Source organism: Poecilia latipinna, unplaced genomic scaffold (assembly GCF_001443285.1).
Source record: "Poecilia latipinna isolate Pla-1442-1.1 unplaced genomic scaffold, P_latipinna-1.0 Scaffold334, whole genome shotgun sequence".
In the NCBI taxonomy this organism is placed as follows: Eukaryota; Metazoa; Chordata; class Actinopteri; order Cyprinodontiformes; family Poeciliidae; genus Poecilia; species Poecilia latipinna.
Genome location: NW_015112950.1, coordinates 256,179 through 278,486, shown reverse-complemented (window position 1 = coordinate 278,486; position 22,308 = coordinate 256,179). Strand labels below are relative to the sequence as shown.

The following is a 22,308-nucleotide window of genomic DNA, read 5'->3' as shown; positions in this document are numbered from 1 at the left end:
GGGAGAGGTGAGGAGGAAGGCAGAGCGAAAACAGATGTGGCTCATTGAAGCGACTCTAGCCCACAGTCAGAGACAAAGACCTGAGAGCATGAGTGCATGATCCTCCACTGGCACACGGGAAATTATAGATGGTGTGTGTTACGGAGAGTGTGAGGGGAAAGAAGAAGGATACATTCTTTTACAGTACTTAGAGATGGTGTTTGCTAATATTTTTTTCTTTTTTTTTTCCCTATAGCCGAATCCCAAACAGTTTATAAATCACCCAACAAATTCATCTCAAGATGTTTTTAGAGCTATGACTTCATCCGCCTTTCTATTACAAATTCAAACAAATAGGATCAATACATCTCTGCCAGGGCTCAGCTGCTTTTTAATTTGTTTGTTTCCCACTGTTGGTGAAGGAGTTATATTGCTGTTGTCTGCTGCGTCTCTCAATATCTCCAGGGTTTCATATTTGTGAGGTATAAGATTAATTTGTAATATATTGTAAATATCAAATTTCTGCCTGTTCTCCTTTGATCCTAGCGACGGTGATGCACAGACACACTAAAAATGGTTGAGTTGGAGACAGCATCTTATAATTGCATTGGGTGAGGGTGTTAAATATGAGGAAAGTATGCCCTCTTCCAGTTTTGTATAACAGCACAAACACACAACAGATGCAAAACCGATATTAATTTGCCAGAAAACAAAGTCGTAATGAAGAACAATGTCTCAAATGCAAAGTAAACCTTTGCTGTTTATATATATATATATATATATATATATATATATATATATATATATATATATATATATATATATCTTAGGATATGTTACCAGTTTTAACATGCATGTTAAAGCATACAAGCATATATTTTACTGTTGTCTTTATCTAATAAATAATGACATTTTGTTTACGTACTTTGATATTAACTGTTAAACATTATACAAACAAGACCAGATCATTTTTATTGCGTTCATGTATGCAAAACGTAGACTTGAAGGAGGATACCTATTCCTCTTACAGTTTCAGCAATGCAAACATCTGTATAACCACACAAGCTAGCTCATGTTAATTTGGAGATGCTAGAAGCTGTTTTTTTTTTTTTTTTGTTTTTGGGCAGTAAAGGAAGGAGAGCTAACCTAGTTAGCATAACTATGATTCACTGTGCAAGCACAAAGCTGTGTAGTGAAAAATTTTCACCAAGTTATTCCTAAGCAACTTTTTAAAAACTGGCCTTTTAAAAAAACTAGAGTTTTATGCTAGCAAGCAGCTATCTCACTCAGTTGGGTTCTGCTTTCAGCCAAATGTAGCTTTTATCCAATTTCCCTTCTTATTTTTCAAAACCCTGTTTTGTTATGTGATTTTTATTAATCAAAAAAATTGTATATTTCTGAGCAGGCTGAAATGTTCCTAAAATAATTGTTCTCATGAAACTCTTTTTTTTTTTGTCCCAGTGGGCCACAGGTGGTTTTGGACAAATAAATGCTGAACAGTTTGACCACGTTGTGGCACTTTTCTTCTTCTATTCACATTTTCATTACACTCACAAATAAAGAGTGTGCAGCAGAATTAGTAGCCCCGAATCCCGACTGATCTTAATGACATTTTGCCAAATTCAGCTTTTAACTGTGGAATACATTTGTTTGCCTGTGCATGTGTATGTGTGTGTGTGTGTGCGGTTTTTAAATAGCCTCATTAGGTAAGCACTGATGGATAATACCTTAGTGAAATAATTACTACCCCTTTCCTGGCCCCTTTTAACGGAGAGTAAAAGAGAGTGAGCACAGAGAATGAGGGAAGGAAGGGACATGAGAGAGGGAAAGGAATAGAAAGAGAAAGAAGCCAGTGACAGACAGAGGAAGAGTGATGGCAAAGAAGGAGCAGGGGAGAAATTTTCAGACTTTATTCATTAAAAAGAGGAGCTCAACAAGGGGAGATGGCATTAATCAGAGCTCTGTGCTAATGAGGCATTTATTCATTATACAGAAATAGAGAGAGTCTTAGGAAGAAAAAGACAAGAGAGGGAAGGAGAGACTGCAATGCAAATTAATAGAAAGCGAACAGGGGTGAAAACAGGGAGGCTGTTGCAGAAAGGTGAAAGAGTCAAGTGTGTTTGAGGTGAAGCCCGAAACGAATCTGAAGAGTGAAGCAATGCTCTCCGAAAGTAATTGGGAGCCGCCACTGCCTAAATTCACTTTCAAAGGTTTAGAGCTCGAATGAGTAATTTAAATAGAGTGACAGTATACTGGCGTGACAGTAAAAATTACAACTTCGCCGCGTTTATGGGAGAGTGGCTGCAGGCTATAGTTTTATCACAAATGGCACAATTTCTAGGAACAAAAAGGCAATTTCATTTTGATGGCAAAACACAAGGAATTATGGCTTTCATAATGGTTTTTATATCATATTATGTCATTTTTTTTCTCTTTCTGTATGACTTTAGAGAACAGAGAGGCCTTTCATTCAGTTAATAGCTGGTTGAACATGTTTGATATCTGTTTCTACCATTGGCATGCAATAACCTGGAATAATCCTTTTTTGGTAACTTAGTTGTTATTTTTGCTTTATTCGACACTCTTAGCTAATTGATTGAGTTTCTTTAAGATACAATTTTCTTTAAATAAAAAGATCGAATGGGAACCTGATCGTACAATTTGATTTGTAACTCCAGAAGAACTCCCTGTGCTGTAATAAAATATTACAAAACATTATTATAAGAAAATTCACATGAGCAAAATCACATATTATGTCCATCTGTAACCTGCTGCATAAAAAATGGTAGCTTGACTAAGATTGTACATATTTCATGTAAAAAAACATTTTGTTATTCTTTCATAAGACAAGTCAGTCTATCCATGATTAGCAATTTTGTCTTATATGGAACCAAAAATGATGACTTATTTATTATTGGCTATTGGCCTTGATCAAAGCCATGTTGTGATTGTAAGATCTGCTGGATAACCACAGGCTTGTGTGCAAGACGGTTCTTTTCCTCTGCAGTGACTCAAACCATTAACTCTGATCCCAGTAACTACATGTAAACAGTGAAACTAAACGATTGCACTTCATCAAGTTGAAAATGTTTGCGCGTGTGCACCAAGTGGCCAGGTGAGTGAGCTGTAACAGCCCAAAATGGCGGATTGAGATTGCTCCATCGTTGTTTTAAAATCTGATCAAAGATGGATGATCCTTGCCGTGAGGGCAGCAACAGGTTGGGCAGGGGCAGCACTGTGTTAGTCTTTACTACATTCTGTGTTTGTCTCGATACCAAAAGTCTATTTTGATACCAAATTATGTTTTTAATTATGACGAGATTTCCGTATTGGCCTAAATGTTTGATTTGCTCTGGTATTTTTGTTGTCACCGTGCAAAAGCTGCTACATCAACCATAATGTACCACTTCAACCCCACGGTTTTCAGTTTTCTGCATAAATCTTCCTGTGCCTCAAACCAAAAGCAGTTGCCTTTCAGTTGCTGACCCTTACGTGACACCAGAAACGGAAAACCTCTCTTCCCTCTCTGACTGAAAGCCTGGAAAACAGCCTTTAATAATCTCCAAACCAAGCTCTACTCTGTTTTTCTATTCCTCTCTCTCTCTCTCTCTCTCTCTTTAACCTCCTACCATCATTCTTCCCTTTTCCCCGACCTAATGTACGTGGCGGTGCATGATTCAAATCTAATCTCAGTTATCCTTCATCATTAGAATTATAAATTCCACATCTATTTTTAGTACTAAACCCCACAATCCAGTTTGATTAAGCCACGGTTAAAGCTTGCTCTGACTTTCAGCCTGCTCTGTCCTCTCTCTCAGGATGTAATTCAACTCACCTTCTTTCTGTCTGTCTCTGACCGTCTGCCTGTCTGTCTGTCTGTCTTTCTGTCTGTCTGCCCCAGGAGTCTGACCTTGTCCTGACGTTCAACCTGTCCATGCATCGTTCCTGGTGGATGGAGAACGGCCCCGGGTGCAGGGTGACACCAATCACCCCTCCTCCCTCCTGGGCACCGGAGGACCACCGATATATATCTATATCTGACTGTCTTATGAACTTTGAGTTCATAGAAGTGGCTCATTCCTCACTGCAGATACTCCTGGCTGTGAGTATTCGTCTTAAATGAGTGTTCTCTTGAGTCTTTTTTTTTTTTGGCAAAGGTCTTAAAACCTACAGAAATAGGAAGTATTTGCAGCATGTGTTTCTGTAATTACAGTTTGCAGCAGCTCTCAAAGACTCTCCATCTTTTTGCTTACAACACCAACTTCGCTTTCTGAATTTTTTTACAAATAAAAACTGGTAATTAGGTCATGGGGATATCTTCGCCAAAGTCTGAGAGCGCTGTTTTAACACCAATACGTAAAGAGCAGCTGGGTAAAATAGCCTTGACCTGCCTTTTTTAAATCTCATGGCCATCCAGGGAAGGAATAATTGATGTGAAGAGAAGTTTTTGTAGAAATCCAAAACGATTTTATTGAACGACTTGATACATTGAATTTGTCATTTTCTAAAGCATTACTGATTACTTTGATCATCTTTGAGATGCTGATAGAAATTGAGAGGGAAACAGTGTGTTGATGCATGATTTGCTACTGCACTCATCATCATCATCATCATCATCATTGTCATCTTCCTATTCTGGACATGTTTTTAGTGCATTCCTACTTTTGCATTTTTGAACTTTTGAACGGTTTTACGAATGAGTTTTTTTTGCAGATCAGAGCAATAAAATACACACTAAATAATTTTGTGAACAGTTGCCTTTAGGTGACTGTTGAGTCGATGTGATTGCGTTTCTCTGTACAGTTTTTCAAAATCCCTTAAATTGCACAGCAGTAAATCAAGCCTCTGTTCTGCTAATAGAAAGTCTCACTTTACCTCAGTTCTCCATGTTTAACTCCGCGCATTTGTTTTACATATTTGGTTCAATATCAGTCATTCCCTGTTTTCTTCCGCATTTCCTATCTGTTCCCTAACAAAAAGAGAAACCGGGAGTAGAAATGAGGCAGACCTTGTTTCCTACGTCGCCCAGCTCTTTTTTTTTTTTTTTTTAGCTGAATCCTCGCATGCAATAAACAAGAAACAAGCGGGTGTTTTTATTCGGTCTGTATGCATCCATGACGCTTACAGAATGAGTGAAAGTCTTTTCTCTCTTTTCTGCTTTTTTCCCCCTTTTTCTTCCTGGATCTTTGTCCCTTATGCACCGCTGTTCCCTCTCATCATGTGCTTACTGTGTCTCTCCGTAAATCGATAGTGGTACTTATATCGAGGCTGAGTGCCAGGCTACCAAACAGCTTTACTACTGTCTCACAGTAATTGGTGTGTTGAAACACTGTCATGCTCTCTGAGCACAAACTCAGCAGTCTGACGGGTTCACTGGCTGACTGGCTGCCTGGTTTAAGACCCATCACTAAGTGAGCGGTTAGTGTTTTATTGGGCTGCACAATGAACTGTAAGACTAGTTGTCTCCATGTCGACTAGTCAGGTGCCTGATTTTCCAGATAACTGACAGGGAGAAAAATTAATAAGGGGGTGGGTGTCAGTTGGAATATTGTAGACTTCAAGAAAACTGAGTTCATGCGGATAGAATTACTAAAAAAAGAAATCTAATGAAGATATTTGTGGATAGTCTGTATCGGGGGTAGAGATACCCACTGAGGCACAGCAGCTGTCAAGAGCTTTTCCAGAGCATGATTTTGTTTGGGTTGGTGGTCTTCTGGGCATGATGTGATGGACTAGTTTGCCTGTCTGACTGGCTCACTGATGGTCTGATTGTCCATGTAGCTCAACCAGTTATGATGTACTCTGCCACTACTTCAGCTCCGCCAGATGTTCTGTGCTTCTACAAGTGACAGACATTTTTCTGAAGAACTGACAAGAGCCTCCATATTTGGCTTGTCTCATCAATTTTGGTAAGCACGTGTACTTACTTGTAGCAATACTGTACAGATGCATCTAACAGGATGTTAATAATTTGCCAATAAGCCTTGCTGTTCATGGAGTGCTACTAGAAATTTTAGTGGAGGGAAAAACTGTGGTAGAAAATATTTCACAAGCAACCAGATCGAGGCTGTGGTGTCCAGGGAGTTCCAAAGTTGTCTTTGTTTTAAAAGGTTTATGTACTAGAGATAGTAGCAATCAGTCATGTCAGCTACAGGTGTGTGTTTTATTCCAAGTCCAGGTCTAAGCAGCGGTCTTCAAGGAAACTCTAGGTCACTTCATGCTGTCCTCTGCTGACAATGAAGACACCTGACTCCAGCTTACACTGCCAAAAAACTAACGCTACCTCATTTAATATCCCAATTAAACGAGGTTTGTTGTGTCTATGTACGAGATAGCGTTCAGTTTCTTTCGGTATCGCTTTGCTTGCTTGGTCAGCAAACTTTCTTTACCTAACTCCCCCCTTCCCCCTAAAAAAAGAAAACAAAAAACAAAACTGGAATATTGTCAAGAGGAAGATGAGAAATGGATTCAGACCACGTTGCATAGATGCAGTAGTGATTTAATTTTCAGTTTTTACTAATCAGCACGAAAATCAGCTAAGAAATAAACATCTGAAATACAACACTGTGTAATGAATCTATTTATTAAATAGGTTTTGCTTTTTGAATTGAAGCAGTCAAAATAATTACTTGTAAATGATTTTCGGTAACACTTTACTTGAAGGGGGTTGAATAAGACTGTCATGACACTGTCATAAACATGACATAACACCTGTCATGAACATGAATAAGCCTTCATGAATATTTATGACTGTTGTCATAAAGCGTCATTCGGTAAATTATGACACTTTTAATACAAAGTTGACATTATTCAAGATGTCTTTGTTATGACAACTTGACATTAACCAATAAATCATTACTGTTTAAACTTTACCTTTAATAACATAAAGTTACCTAATTTTTAAAGTGCAATCATTAATTCTTTTATAACAAATTTATATCAATAATGATTTCTTGGTTAATGTCAAGTTGTCATAACAAAGACATTTTGAATAATGTCAACTTTGTATTAAAAGTGTCATAATTTACCGAATGAAGCTTTATGACAACAGTCATAAATATTCATGAAGGCTTATTCATGTTCATGACAGGTGTTATGTCATGTTTATGACAGTGTCATGACAGTCTTATTCACCCCCCTTCAAATAAAGTGTTACCATGATTTTCTAATTTGAGCTGTTTCTCTATACCTGGTGAATTTAAAAAATATATATATATCTTATTGTAAAAGAGTGGGCAGGATATTTTTACTTCTATGTTCTGATGTTCACTTGTGCTGAACACAAGTCCTTTTGGGCCATTGCTGCTAGACTGTAACACACCGGGGACATCTTTAATCACCACATTTTTTTTTTCAAGCTGTGTTTTACCTGCTAATGGAACAGGCAAGTTGATAATTAAATTAGAAAAAAAAAAAGACAAATATCTAAGTAGAGGCTTTCTACAGGCACGGTGGTGTTGTAATTGCAGTGATTAACCAAAGTGGAGGAACTAATCAGTGAAATCACCTACTGTTGTTTGTGTTGTTGAAGAAATCCTGCAGACAGTCAGGCCTTCGTTGCACACGACTAAATAACCTTGACTAGAAATGATTACAAGTGCTCACAGTGGAGGAGATCATCGGCTGGTTTGAGTGATTAATTCTTCTGAAAATAAGGTGCAAGTCGCAGTCGTTCAGGTTGAATTTTGTACACTGCAAAAAATGTTTTAAATACAGCGTAACCTGCCCAAAGTAGCATCATATTTGTAAAAAATAGTTAAAATATTAATAACAAATAGCCAAATAGATTTCGATAATCATTAAGAAACCAGATCAAGTCCCCAAAATTTTCCCTTCTCAATTATTTTTATAGGGCGAATTGTATCTTCATTTGAAGCTGGACTCTGTCATATAGCCTCAGCAAGAACTTGGACTAGTGATTGGAATATGCTAACTTTGGAAAAGCAAAGCAAACTTCATAAAATACCTATTTCCTTTCTAGATTTGACTTTTAGACAACGAAAAGTCACTTAACTTATTCATTTGACTATCTCCTTTTCCTCACTATTTACATGGTGCAACAAGCATCATCAAACAGCACGTTTAGAGCATCCTGCACAAGTATTGCGTTGGCCGGCTTCACTTTAGCTAAACATCTCTGCAATGCATTAGCGTAATTTGATTCATAAATGAATCTAGCAACACAAAACCATGGGAGCTGATGTGGATTGAGTTGCTACTCATTTCGTACTTTGTACGTTTTTGGCCATCTCTTACCTGCACCTACTGTACCTCAAGATGTTTTATACCAACTGTGTTAGTTAGCACTAGGCTTGTGACATTTTGTATCCACTTTGAAAACCAACGTTTCTACCCAATCTACTGTAGTTTACTTATGTGGTAACGTAAGACCATCAAATTGCATCTACCAGTAGGAGTTTGCTCATTTATTTTGGTTATAATCTGTTATGCCGTCTAAAAGCCTGCTCTCTTTTTAAAAATAATTAACTTCATGATTTATGAAAACACCTAACCAACAGGAGATATAAAGAGATGCTCTATAGTAAAGTACATGGCCATGAAATATTAGCCCAAACTTCTACAAAACGTTGGTAGCTAGCTGTAAAAGGGCAAAGTGTTGGTAAGATAGAAAGGTTGGGTTTACCTGACCTAACCTCATGAATATCACAGTAAAGTTGGCACACAGTCCCACTATCAATGCTTCACCATAACACAATCAAACCACAAACCTGACTTACCCTTTGAAACATTGATCGTTATGGCGCTGTCACTAGCTCCTCCGCCAGAAATCACAGGAGGTTTTCTCAGTCCTGGCTGAAAGTGTTTTATGAAAGAAGCTCAAATCATTCACCTCCTTCTTTGCTTATTATCACCTTTAGCTAGCTCTTGTGCCGGTGAACTGGGAAGGAATGGGTCACCTCTGATTATTCGTCTTCCAGGACATTTTTACTAGACTGGCTCCGATACATTGTTCCATCTGCACATGCCTTTCTCTATACATCTTTGCTTAATATATTGAGCATTGAACGTTTATACAAGCATTTTTTTTAAACTCTCGCTGTTTTGCAAACCCACAGAGAAAAATTACAATGTGAAAATGTAATCTCTTTTTTATGATTGCTCATAATGTTTTATGCCAATTCACAGAATAAGAATGAGAATATTCTTAGAATGAGAGAGGGGGGGAGAAATGCTATTTTGTATTGGCAATGATGATGAAATGTGTTGTTTTGCTCATTCTTCAAAAAGAGCAAGCATTAGTGTGTGTAAGTGTTTCATTTTCATTTCAACAAACCCAACTGAATGTCACCAAAGCCAGAAAATAATACAGTGTTAATGCCAAGCTGCATTCAGTCCAGACTGCTTATCATTCAATTATCGGGGAAGAGAAGGGAAAGAGAAACCACAATGCTAAAGAATTGAATGCCAGTCAAGCAAAGCAAATGTCGTGCTCTGCAGGTTTAATCCTGTTTTCGCTGAATAAGTTAAACTATTCATTCCTTTTGTTTGTTTGTAGGTTGTACCAAAACTCCTGAATCATTTAAACAAAGATCAGAAAGAGGAGCAAAGCTGTTCCGTGCAAGTTTAAAGTCACCAGATGAAAACCCAACACCCTCCGAGGACGCCGGCGTTCCTCCGGTTTTACTTGGCGCCGCTGCGAACTGTGCATGGTTTTTGCACAAGCATCAAAGTGTACAAACACGTTTAGATGAAAGCGATTAGATGTAATCACTGATTGAGGCATTACGGGGATGCGTCGGTGCAGCTCTCGGAGGCAAAATATTTTCATCACGAGTAATTTATCAGGGAGCAAAGAGGTGAGGGGCGAGGGGGATGTTTGGGGGGGAACTCAGGCGAAGTGTTAGTTTGTGTTAGTTGGAGTTATCATCAACACATAAGCAGATTTAATTCAGTGGATGTGACACCTCCATCACAGCACAATTTATCTGCTGGAGGAGAGCACAGCTGTAATGGACTCTAACACCGCAGATGAATGCATTTTCCATCACAGATTAATGTTTCCACCACAAAGCAAGATTACAACAATCAGCCACAACATTAAAAACCTTGACAGGTGAGGCAAATTCTATTGATTATCTCATTATAGCCCTGTGTGTCAAGAAAGGGGGATATATTAGGCGGCTCTCGAATCTAAAGCTGAGATGGCTGGGTTACAACACCGCACGTTTTGTGTTTTGTATGCACTGATTACTAAATGGTGGTTTAAGCAGAGACGGACAACGAATTGGTGGCGGTCCATGGATAACCGAGCCTCGCTGATGAGTTTAGGGATTGAAGGCCGGACGCTCTGGTCTAATCCCACAGAAGACTCACCGGTCTGTTGCAGAAACAGCAACTAAATGACAAAAAAAAATCAATAAAAAAAAAAAAATCAAACGTATAATTGTAAAACACAAATCCCTTAACTCACAGGATTTAGGCCTTTGAAACTCTATTAAAGAACCAAAGTCATTGATTTAATGACCCTGGCAGAGTTTTAGATCAAGATTAATTCAATCTGACCAACAAGATTTAAAAGTTTAAACAGCATTATGTAATAGAGCCAAAATAAAACAACCTCTGGAATCATGCATACCTAAAACAAAAAAGCACTACAAAATATGAATACTGATGTAGCATATACAACAGTGGCGAGAGACAGCATATTGCTATTAAACAGGAAACAGGAAGCACTAGATGTGTCAACAGTCAGATTATGCAGGTAATCTTAGATGTTGTTTGTGAGCATAAAGTTCTGTAGGTGCGAAAATGTGTTTGCACCTACAGTTTCATCATGTGTCCTTCTCATCATAACACATCTGCTGTGGTACTTGGTCATGGTACTCAAAATGGAAATAAAAGCAGCACAATAATTAGCTGAAGGGGGAACTAACATTTTCTCAAATGAATGGTGAGTTGTATACAATTACTTTGATCTCATATCCAATCACAACATGTGCTTGATGTGATTTTTTTATTTTTTTTTATTTTTATTTTAGGACCAAACTACTGATTGATTTTAATCAACTAAGTGCAGACTTACTTTTTGGTTTGATAGCCAGTGTCCTTAGAAATACATTTTCAAAATTATGGTATTTTAACTGAGTGATACTCTCACCTTTAAAACATGGATTGTTTATGAGTGAAATAAAACAAAAGTAAAAATCATGTTTGTTGACACAGCTGAAAGAGAGTAACTATGCTGGTCAAAACTGGAGAGGAAACCTTGATGTTTCCAGCTCCTGGATTTTCACAAGAGACATTATTTAAGGGTCACCAAACTAGTGTCAATGTTGTAATTCTTTATTAAGTAAAACTTTGAGGAAAATCATCACCTTCATTGCAGCTCTCTTACCAGAAAATGGATGGATGGATGGATGGATGTTGAATAATATGGGACAAAAAATCGCTTTGTCATGTTGGGAAATGGTGGTTATGACCAGCATACTAATTGATTGATTTATTTATTTTTTGTTCTTATTATGGTGTAAAAAAATGCTGTCCAGTCAGATTTTCTGTGCTTCAGCTGTTTTGGCGAAATGCTGCTTCACCTTCATCATCTCTGCTGGAGGACAAACCGTGCCACTGGGTGACTGGCCTGCAGATGCCCTCCTCTGGCACCTGTCCCTGCTTTCTAAAGGTCTCATCCCATGATGCTTACGCTGAAAGTTTTCCGGGCTGTGGCTATGCAGAACACACGCTGTAGATTCTCCTCCCCTACTGAACACCAGCTGTTTGACATTCGTCTAAATACTCCCCTTGCTGCTTTCAAAACTTCCAGGTGCTCTCAGTGTCTTTGCCAAGTGAGCATTTGGGACTTGATTATTGTTGGAGAGAGAATGATGATTCAGTCATCTTTTTTTCAGTTTAATGGGCTCTCTTTGCCAGCATTGCTCACTAATCCTTAATGGGATTTCCTCTGCAAGACGACAGAAATCCACATAAAGCTGACATGTCCAGGCAGAGACTGTGCCACATTTTACTTTGGTTTGTATGACCAAAGTAAGGAGTAAACAAGCACATGTATTTTCTTGGTGTAAGAAGTAAATAGCATAAATGTTGATTCTAACAATTCATTGGAGATAATTAAACTGCTGTATGCCAAACTGAATTGAACATCTAGTCTAAATACAAAAAAAGTCTTGTCCTCTTGTTATTCAATGAGTGCTCATCTTCTGATTACTTGCGAAAGCAAAGACAACTTGCTGTTTTCTCAAAAAATTGGAGGATGTTAGTATTATGCAAAGGAATATGAGATACATTACTTGCCACTAGGAGTGAGCACTGATAATCGATTGCCGGTCTTTAAAAAGCCTGAACCTACCGATTCAAATTCTGCCTGACACCCATATTTTCATCTGAAATGTTGCTAAATATAGCGAGAAAGTCAATGAGTTGGTAAGAGTGGGGTGACTATTGTCAACTGCAAATGTGCAGACATGACCTGGTGGGCCACTCTGTTGGTCAAAGTTCTCTCACAGGAGAGCAGAAGAGGACAGTGGTTGATTTTTAGATCTTTACTGAGGTAGATAATATTGGGGGATAATATCGGCTTCTCATGTAAATATCGGCCAATCGCTGATCTACAAAAATTAATGAAATTGGCGCACCCCCTACGCGCCACTTCCATTAGCATGTTGAAAAGACATCCAAAGAGCACCTCAGCTCCACTGTAAAGTCATCTACACTTAACTCTGAAAAGGTGGGTAGATGTGAAAGTGTTTGTTAGAGCGTCAAACAGATGGCCACATTTAACTAAAATTAGCTGTAATAATCGTGCGGCATTGACTTCAGAGTCACCTTGGATCTGTTTTGTTGTGAGGGCACAGCCTGCACTACTCTAAAAAGAAAGTACTCCAGCTGTCGGTTCTAAGACGATCTGACCTTTGCAAGATTCTAAAATTATTTGAATCCCACAAGATTACAAAATCACACGCCGCGGTTTTCACTACGCACCATGTACGCTGCAAAACTCTGGATGCATGCACAACATAGTAAGCCTTAAAATGTCGAATTTTTATTTGATGTTTACGTGACAGATCGAATCCTGCAAAGTTTAAAAATTATATCTACTTTTGTATCCTTTTTTTAATGCTCAGCTGAGAATGTTTGAATGTTTTTTTATTAGCTGGCCAAAGGGACTTTGTGTTTAATCATTAACATTGCCATTTTTTTTGCAAAATAGCCAAACGAGTGAAAAACCGTGCAAATCAACCTTTGCGATCAGTAACACTTTTACGAAGGCATTTGTTCTGATCCTGCACCTAAATGTGTGCTGCTTAAACAATGAAATTTTACTCATTTGCAAAGTTGTCCTTCTTTCATCCAATATTTGAAAATGTGTCAATTCGCAATACATGAAAAAGATCTTTACCGTGTAGATTTGAACAAAATATGACATTGTGAAGAGATTTCATCATCTCAAAAAGAAAAATGAAATCATATCATGTCGTGTAAAAATGCTTTGTGAAAAGGAGTCAGTGGCAGAAATAATTCGAGACACAGCTTGCTCTTTTTTTTATTCTTTTTTTTTAGCTTAAAAGCCACATGAAAGGCTTGAAACGAAGCAAATCTTGAACATTTTAAATTCACACGCTCACAAGGTGAGTGATTCAGTTTGATTTTTAGAAATTATAGGTTCATGTCTTGTAAAAAAAAAAAAAAAAAAAAAACTGGAACTTGTATTACAAAGTACACTGCTAGAGGACAATACTAAGGTTCTTACGTAGTAAAAACGTGTCACCTTTATAATATACTTTTCATGCCCAGTGCACTTTTAAGCTTGTGGGCCATTTATGATCAGCTTGTGATCAGGTAGTGTGGTGCAGTATAGCTTATGTGTGATTAACAAAAGGGACGACGATGGAGATGAAGAGGCTGACAGAAATATATCCATAGTGCAGACCACCTAAAGGTGCTGTGGCGCTTCTTTTCACGTTCCTGAGAATTGAAATTATCACAACTTCCTAACTCAGGCCTCCCCTCTAGCAGGTATAGCATCACACAGCCATGCCAATTAGCACACTGAAGCTATGAGGGCAGTGACACCTGAGTGGACTTATTTCTGTGCGAGCACAAATGGACCTTCATCCTCCAAAGTGATATCGGATTACCTTACCTGTTGTCTCCTGGAGGTAAAAAATATACACCAGTCATAATAACAGACAAGCTCCCACAGCTGTTTTCTCCAGCTAAAAGTTAGGCAACCTGCACTGTTTTGAGATTAGCCACAGTTTGTGTTGACTGTTTTTAATTATATCGGTTTAGTTCATGCTGCACCAGCAGGTATTAATGCTATCTATTGTTTCACAGTCATGGGGTGGAGGCGGGGGGGTGCTCCATTTGTGAATGACGCACCAGAGTTACAACGCTGAGCTGTCGCAGTTGTTGCCGTTTTAATCACAAAGACATATTCACAGGCAGATCCACACAAAAAGAAATGGGCACATGCCCCATCTTCAGTAGAGACACAGCCTTTGGTTTTTGACATTAGTATTTTAAGCCATGATCAGGTCACAGTTGAAACACTCCAGGCCAATAAAACCACTTTTGTTTTTTGTTTTTTAATCTTTTCTGACAAGCAGGGAGGAACTAAAGATAGTCTTGTTATATCTTTCCAGGTAAGAGCTTTGCCATGTCTCATTTCATTCCGTTTAATCTGTGCACTTAATTACCTTTAATGCAGACTAATCTGGTATTAATGCCAAATGGAAGCCACAAAATAAATTTACCAAGAAGCTTTAGATGAACTTATTAAGGCTGAGCTTGATAACATGGCTGTAAATAACTGTGTGCATTACAGTCACAAATCGAGGAGACCTTGCGGGACTGGACGGTTTAAGCCCGTTTTGCAGTCATTATCCTTGCAAACATTGGTTCAGAATGTTCTGCTCAACTCAAGCTCTGAACGAGGAACAATTTTTTTATTTTTATTTTTTTACAGCCAAGCGAAGACAGACATAGAAGAGCATGTATTACAGGTTTCTATTCCTTAGGCTTTTGTTACCTTAGGCTGAGGCTGTGAGATTTGCTGACTTCCTGTTGAATTGCTCACGACATTTAACATGTTTACTATGGCAACAGGTATCTGCTCTGCTGTGCGTTTCAGAGACTAAAAGATTTTTTTTTTTAAAAGTACTCCATCTGGGATTTTTTTTTTTTCCACTTTCTCTATAGAATCGGACTTTGCTGTGTTGCAAAATATGAGCTGAAGTGGACAAGCTCAACAAGATTTTGCTTGTCAGGCCGATCAGTGCGAGGATCCTGTCAGAGCTCAGGCTGAAGTGAAGATATTTCCATTTCACACCCGTCACACTGAACAGCCATGGGTTCGTATTCAGTAAGTAGAGTTCAGAAACGAAGTAAAAAAATAAAGAGGAAGCAAACAGCAGCTTGCTTGAATTCAAACCCATGTTTGAAGAACGATTGCTTTGACGAAAAACTCAAATGTAACAACTTTTTCATCCTAGATACACCTTACAAATGTTTTCTTTTCTTTTTTTAACATTACGATAGCAAACTTTGGATTTAATTTGTTGTGTTTACGAGGCACCAGCAGTGCATATTTGGGGCGTAGAAGAAATATCCTATCAATATATAAAAAGATATAAAACGATATCCCAAGCTTTGTTCAATCCATTGTTTAAAAAAAGCAAAACAAAGTGGTTTGACAAAACCGCAAATCTACCGAGGCCTAAACTGTAAGAAGAGCGTTCCTCAATGAAGCAGCGAAGAGACCCACGGTAGCTCTGGAGGAGCTGCACGGATCCACGGCTCAGGTGTGAGAGTTTGTCGACAGAACAGCTTGAAATTTTCGAAACCATGTGTGATTTTCCTTCCTTCCCACAACAATGAGCCACTTTTGCGGTTGATCTATGACAACGAAATCTAATAAAGTTTGTTGTTGAAAACATACAAACAAATTCAACGGGTTTGAAAACTCTTATAAGGTTCTGTTCAGACTAACTCAGACAAAAGGTCAGTGCCTGCTAAATCTTCTTCTGAGAGAATAGAGATGTGATTTATTTAGCTGCAGAGTTAGATAACAACAGAAACCTTGTTGAATTATATATTTCATAAGTCTTAAAATCACTTTATATTATAGTCTGTAACTTATTAAAGTCAAAGTGCTGACAACTTCACTTTTTAAAGTAGAGGGAGTCAAATGATTAGGATGTGACAAATGTTCAGCTCTGTATTAGTTTCATTGTAATCACTTTATAAAGATAAGTTCAGTAAAAAAAATATATGATAGCAGTTTAAATGAACTGATTTATATCTGTTCATTTAAAATTTGATATCACAATAATTCCAGCTAACTTATTTTTTTTATCAAAAGGACTTTTCTTCAACGTGGTTTGCGTTCACATGATACTGAATGTTTTCAGAGTCAAATGAAGTTTCTATAGAAGCGAATACAAATCATTTTTTTTTTTTTTTTTTACAGAGGGGCAGATGCTGCAAAAGAAAAAGAAATTATCATTTTTATGCCCCACAAGATGTTACACTGTTGATTTATTTAAACTTTTGCAATGTGACATATCTAAGAGAAGAAAAGTAGCCTGTGAATCTCTGCTGCCAATCTCCGATGAGGCTCTGCTTGTGCTGCAGTATCTGCAACTACATCTTTTATAGTAACTTTTTATTAGTGCTACACATCGGCTCCTCTACACAGAGCAGCTTTCACTCCGAGGTGTTAGTGGGTGTTCGCCGCAGGGTCTCCGCTGTATTTCATCTAAGTTCATCTTTATTGGACTATTTCACAATCAGTTGTTTCACAGGGAGAATGAGGTTCTTGGAGTTGAATCCAGTATTTTCTTGTCCACAAAACACAACTTTTTCTTGCTTAAGGATGAAATATCTGCTCACGGACAGGACTTCTTGCTTGAGAGTCAGATGAGCTGACCGAAGATCTCCCTTCTTTCTACCGGCACGCCTCCCTTTCAAATTGACAGTGGGGCATTTCAACTGGAAAATCAGGACTGGGTCGCTCCGGTGTTGGTGGACATTCGCTCCGAATGAATTGGAGCGTGGCAGTGAGTTTGTCTGTGCATAATATTCAATGGAGAGCAATCAAGCTGTGCACACATTTACAAAGTGTTTTGTTAACGGACGTCCATTTGCAAACAGCAGGAGCTGATTGAACAAAAAACGCCTTGTTGGGTGCTGTGGTGGGAACCATTGCAGGTTTGAATCCCGGCCTGGTGACTTTTGCCGCATGTCTTCCCTCTCTCCCATTGCTTACTTTCCAAATAAAGGCCTCTAGAGCCAAACAAAACTTTAAAAAAATGCCTTGTTGATGCCAGAGAAGAATTGGCAGTATGCTTCAAGAAGATAGCAAAACATTAGTTGCTAAAATAATGTCTTGTTATAGCAAAAGTATGCAGAATGTCATCTTTAAACTAACATGTCAAATTTTGAAAAAGACCTTACTGATGTCAATGTAAAATGTTTGATAGTTTTACTGATTTGCTATACATCCGATGTATTTCACACACAGTTATGCATACAAAGTTTCAAAATCCTTTTAAAAACGTCGCAGCCTTTGTGACGTACAAAACTCACCTAAAATCTACAATTCCCGGCCCTGCGGCATTGAGAAGATAAGCCATGCATACCACAACCCCGCATGAATATTGCCACATCTCGGCCGTCGCATTTGATTTTTTTCTGCCTTTTGTGGTGAGATAGAATCAGATTTATTGTAAACAGGATATTATGTTTACATGTAGCAGCAACCCTTGAGTTTGTGGGATATTAACAGGATATTGATGTGCAGAGTAAATGTGCTCTTCCGAGGCCTAACGACGGCTCTGTATCACACGGGCGGGCACGACTCCGCTCCGTGTTCGGTCACGCTAACGAAACTGCACCCCAAAGTCATTTTCAGAGGCAATGAGCCTGCAGAAGCCCGAGCAGGCTCCAGATCTACTCTTACTCCAAGTGCCTCCCCAAACTCTTTATGGTCTCTTAAACAACATTCTGACTTTGTAATGGTAAAAATCTCCTTTAGATGGATGCTAATAAAAAAAAAGAGAAATGATTCCTGGGGGATCGGCAGCCTATAGAAAAGGCTGCATGTGGGGCTGATGTCATCTTAATCTTTCAAATTATGAATGTCACCCAACAGCATTGACAGCTGAGATGTTGCAGCCAGGAAAGGTTGTCCGTGTCTATCAGTGGTCATATCTACTATGTAAAGGCCATTGATTTTCTTTTTCTCTCTCATTGATCTGTTGTGTTGATAATGTTGTCTGAAACAGACTGGAGAATGATAAGAAAAAGAGAAAAGTTGGAAGGATTTAATGGTAACAAAAGCAGAAGAAAGGTGGAAGTGCTGTGTGAGAAACTTGAGTGGGAGGAGTGGGAAGGGGGCTTTGGGAGCTGGACATTATTTATACTAAATGAGGTCAAGACCTTGAGATATACACTGAATCCCAAATGCAGTTTCCCCACAATCACCGTCTTTGCCGAGTGTTTGTCTGCGCGCGTGAGGATGTGCTGGCATTAGTCCACGCAGTCGATAGAAAACCTGCCGGGTCAATGTTATTTTCTCCCCATTACTTAAAGGCTGATTTGAGCATTAGAGCCTCTTTATTCCAGGTAATAATACCTCAAACAAACCCAGATGTGCACCTCAGTCACCGCATGGCCGCATCCTCCTCTCCCCGCCCACATTTTTTCTCCTTTCTGCCCCTTTAAAAAAAAAAAAAAAAAAAAAAACGTCCAAGGGTAACAAGGTCGCTAAAACGCCGACCTTACAGTGACTGTGCCTTCCTATATCTTTGCCTCAGTTGGCCACTTGCTATCTGTTACCTTGGAAACAGACAACCAATGAGAAAGCCGATCGGAGAGGTAAGGTGCTCTCACCAATTTGGACCGCTGCATCACTTTCTAAATACCACTTACAAGCAGAGCACATTATTACTGTTCCCTCGTAACAACAGAACAAAATCTGCGGTTTCTCATCACATAGCACCTATGTGGCACCTGTTCTTTGTTGTTGTTGTTTTTTTAGTTAGTTTGTGACAATAGAGTGTGAGGTGAGGATATCTGTTGGTGGAAGGTTTTCCTAATAATATTAGGAAGAAATGCAGAGCTCTAAACCTCAACTGAGAAACACCAATTTAATTCCCGTTTTTGTCAGTTTCTTTATTAAACATATGCAGCATCTGCATATGTCTACATATGCATATGTAGACTATTTCTTTTAAGATTCAAAATTGAAGATGCATATTAAAACACTTTTTGCTTATAGCCCTGCCATTAAAATCAAGGCTAACCTTGTGGTTGTTTTTGAAGATGTTGTTCAGTGTGTGTGTGTGTGTGTGTGTGTGTGTGTGTGTGTGTGCATATGAGAGAGGAGGTTCAAGTGCTCTATTTTGGAGCTGTTCTGCTCCACTTACACCAGCACCTGTTTGCCCTGTCTGTTCCAACTATTGCATTTTTCTAAACATACTGCCTTTCCCCCCCCCCACTCTTTCTGTGTTACGTAAAGAATAATCTTCATTGTTTTGCACTTGTTTTGCTTTCTTGCTTCTGTCTTCGTCTGCAGTTGGCGGGGTTTATCTACGCCTGTTATGTGGTCAAGCTTATTTCTGAAGAAGAAGATAGTTGTAAGTACTAAACACACACTCTCACATGCATGCAAATAAATAAATAAATAAATAAATAAATAAATAAATAAATGAGCAAAATGAAGTGGCTTGGTGCTGTCCCGTTTCCATCCTAACAGCAAATTGACTAATGGTTAGTAAAATCAGAACCAGTTTGCCTTGGTAGACCCTGGCAGAGGAAAACCACCCTTGACAACACAGCTCCTTGGGTCTTTGCAGCAATCAATCACCTGACTGTGTTGAAGTGGTGATTCACGGAGGAGTATAAAAGTGACTTGTGAGTGAGAAATAAACAGAAGTGTTTCCACACAGAGATAGAAGCACAGGGAATGCAAATTCAGCTAATGATGACATATTTCCAATTAGCTTGCTCACCTAAATGGATTTTTTGTCATGTACTATTACATAAATTACATCAGGGTGGCAGCCACTAAAAGCAGGAAAACATTGCACACGATCAGCTATCATGAAGACATTTCAAAACTATAATATCATAACATAATGAATAGCGGTTAGTCCTTCTTTTGTTGCCAAAACAGTCCTGACCCCAACTTGCCTGTGTCAATAAAAACAATGCATTACAGGTTAAAGAAGGAAACCTCCAATTAGCTTAGTTTTTCTCAGCTAGCTTAGGAAAGCTAGCTTTGAAAAGTTACTTGTAACTTTGACATGGGTGTCAAAGTTATTCCTGATGCAGTAAGCTGAAATTTAAGCTGACAAAAGTCGCTTTCTTTTAGCTATAACTGCAAGTTGGACTCAAACATGTTGATGAGAGCAAAAAAACTATGTGGACAAAAACTGGCTACCATCCTGATTAGCTAAATTAAGCTTTGTCCAATTGGCGTACATGTTTTATGTGGTAAGCGTAGTTGTGTATGTGACTTATCTCCAATATTATCACACGTAATTAATTGAATAGTTTTAACCAAGGCAATTCACAAAATATGCATTGCAGGGTGTTGTGAATGGAGAAATCTCTAACATCTTTTGCTGGTCCATATATATTACCTATATTCAGCTTGCTAATGGAGATATTTAAAGTGAACGCGCAGAGTTGATTGGGAAAAGCTTCTGACTTTTTGATGGTGTTAAGCCTTTAAGTGGTGACATAAAGTTTTTATTTACTCATCTTTGTGGAGTAAGTGCTGATTTTACTGTATAATAGCCGGAGAAAGATTGCCCTTTTAGAATAGCTCGTAATGAGACCGCTTTCCCCTCGTTTTAGACTGCTGCTGGGTGCAGAATAATCAAGGGAAAAGAAAAGCTCAATTTACACCTTTAAATAAGTGCATCTGAGTTTTTGCCACTAAACTTGGTAAGCATTTGATTTTCATAAGAGGTGTCAATGTAGCATGTTTTCTTTCAATTTGCAAAAATGAAAACAACAAAGCTGCTCTGTGCGCCTTTTACCACCCATGTCAAATAATTTTAGTTTTATTTTTCTATCAAAGACTAAATGAAATGTGCTTCGGGTCACTTTAACACAACTCCGCTTGTTATTTCTACGCACAGATAATGCTCAAATTAAACTACTAATGTTCAGAAAATGACGAGCATTGTTGTTTTGAAAGTATTCCTGTAGTTGGAATCATTTATGTGAGTATTTTTAATTTCACACCAGCTCACTAAAGTAATTTGTGCAGCCAAACACTTAAACTTAGACACAGTAATTCTCCTTTATTGAAGCCTAAAGCAAAGCCCCCTCGCCAACTTTATTGCCAAGATGTCCAACTCTCACACTTTTACTGTGAAACCCGTGTTACCTCAACACACACTTAAACCTCACGTCAGATAAAAGTAGATAATTCACTTTTTACTACAAATGGAGCAAAATCTGCGAGGAAAAAAACTACAAGGTGGAAAAAGCTTTGTTTCTAATTTGGTCTGAGGTAATTTTTATTTTTTTTTTTTTTTTTTTTTTTTTATATCAAACAGCGTCCCTGATGTAGAAGAGCACAGGGCATTTTACACAGATGGTACAACTACAGTAACTGCATTAGTGGCTCATGACTATTAATTTTCCCTGACTCGTAAAAAGGGTAGGTCACCATCAAACAGCAAATTACACTGTTGTTTTCTCTTCCTCACACAGGTGACCTCCTTTTCTATGGTTTTACTGAAGGATCCAAAATATTTGTCTTAAGACTTATTTTCTGGCAATTTTGGTCTAAAAAGCCTCAAATAATTAGATTTTATTTGTGTTCAGTTAATGCTGGAGGCAGCAAGTTTATTCTTTTCCTCCTCACCTCATCATATCATTACCATCCATTCATTTATCCAGATTCATCCCTACTTAACAGCCGACCCATCCATCCATCGATCCATTCATCCATCCAGCTGGAACGTTGAACGTTCATTCCAAATAATCAGGTGACCAATGGGCTAGGGGGAAAAAAATAAAGGAAGACAGTGGCATCCAACAAAACCTACTCAGTTCCTACGCAGTTGCACCATGTAAAGTTTACATCCTTCATCCTAATAAACATAAATAACAACATGCATTGCTCCAAATACTTCACAGAATGCACCTTATTTCTTCAACTGTAGACCAATGCCAATATCACTTTTAAATAAGCCGTCATTTATTGCAAGATGAAGGAACAGTGTGACAGGTGCGTGCAAGAAAAATCGAGCTGGTTGGTTGAATGCCAAAAAGTTAGTCATCATGTCAGTAAATAAACGTGCAGTTGAACCAATTCTTACGTCTGAGTGT

The 22,308-nt window shown here is 38.4% G+C and overlaps 1 protein-coding gene across 3 annotated transcripts in view; it reads left to right on the top strand.

The window, feature by feature from the left end:
- Positions 1-22,308, top strand: part of nkain2 (sodium/potassium transporting ATPase interacting 2) — a 114,245-nt gene that overhangs the window by 77,312 nt on the left and 14,625 nt on the right. For all 3 annotated transcript variants that reach the window (XM_015035420.1, XM_015035419.1, XM_015035418.1), the window contains 2 exons: positions 3,881-4,081; positions 19,535-19,595. In XM_015035420.1, the coding sequence (XP_014890906.1) occupies positions 3,881-4,081; positions 19,535-19,595 (262 nt within the window). The remainder of the gene's footprint in view (positions 1-3,880; positions 4,082-19,534; positions 19,596-22,308) is intronic.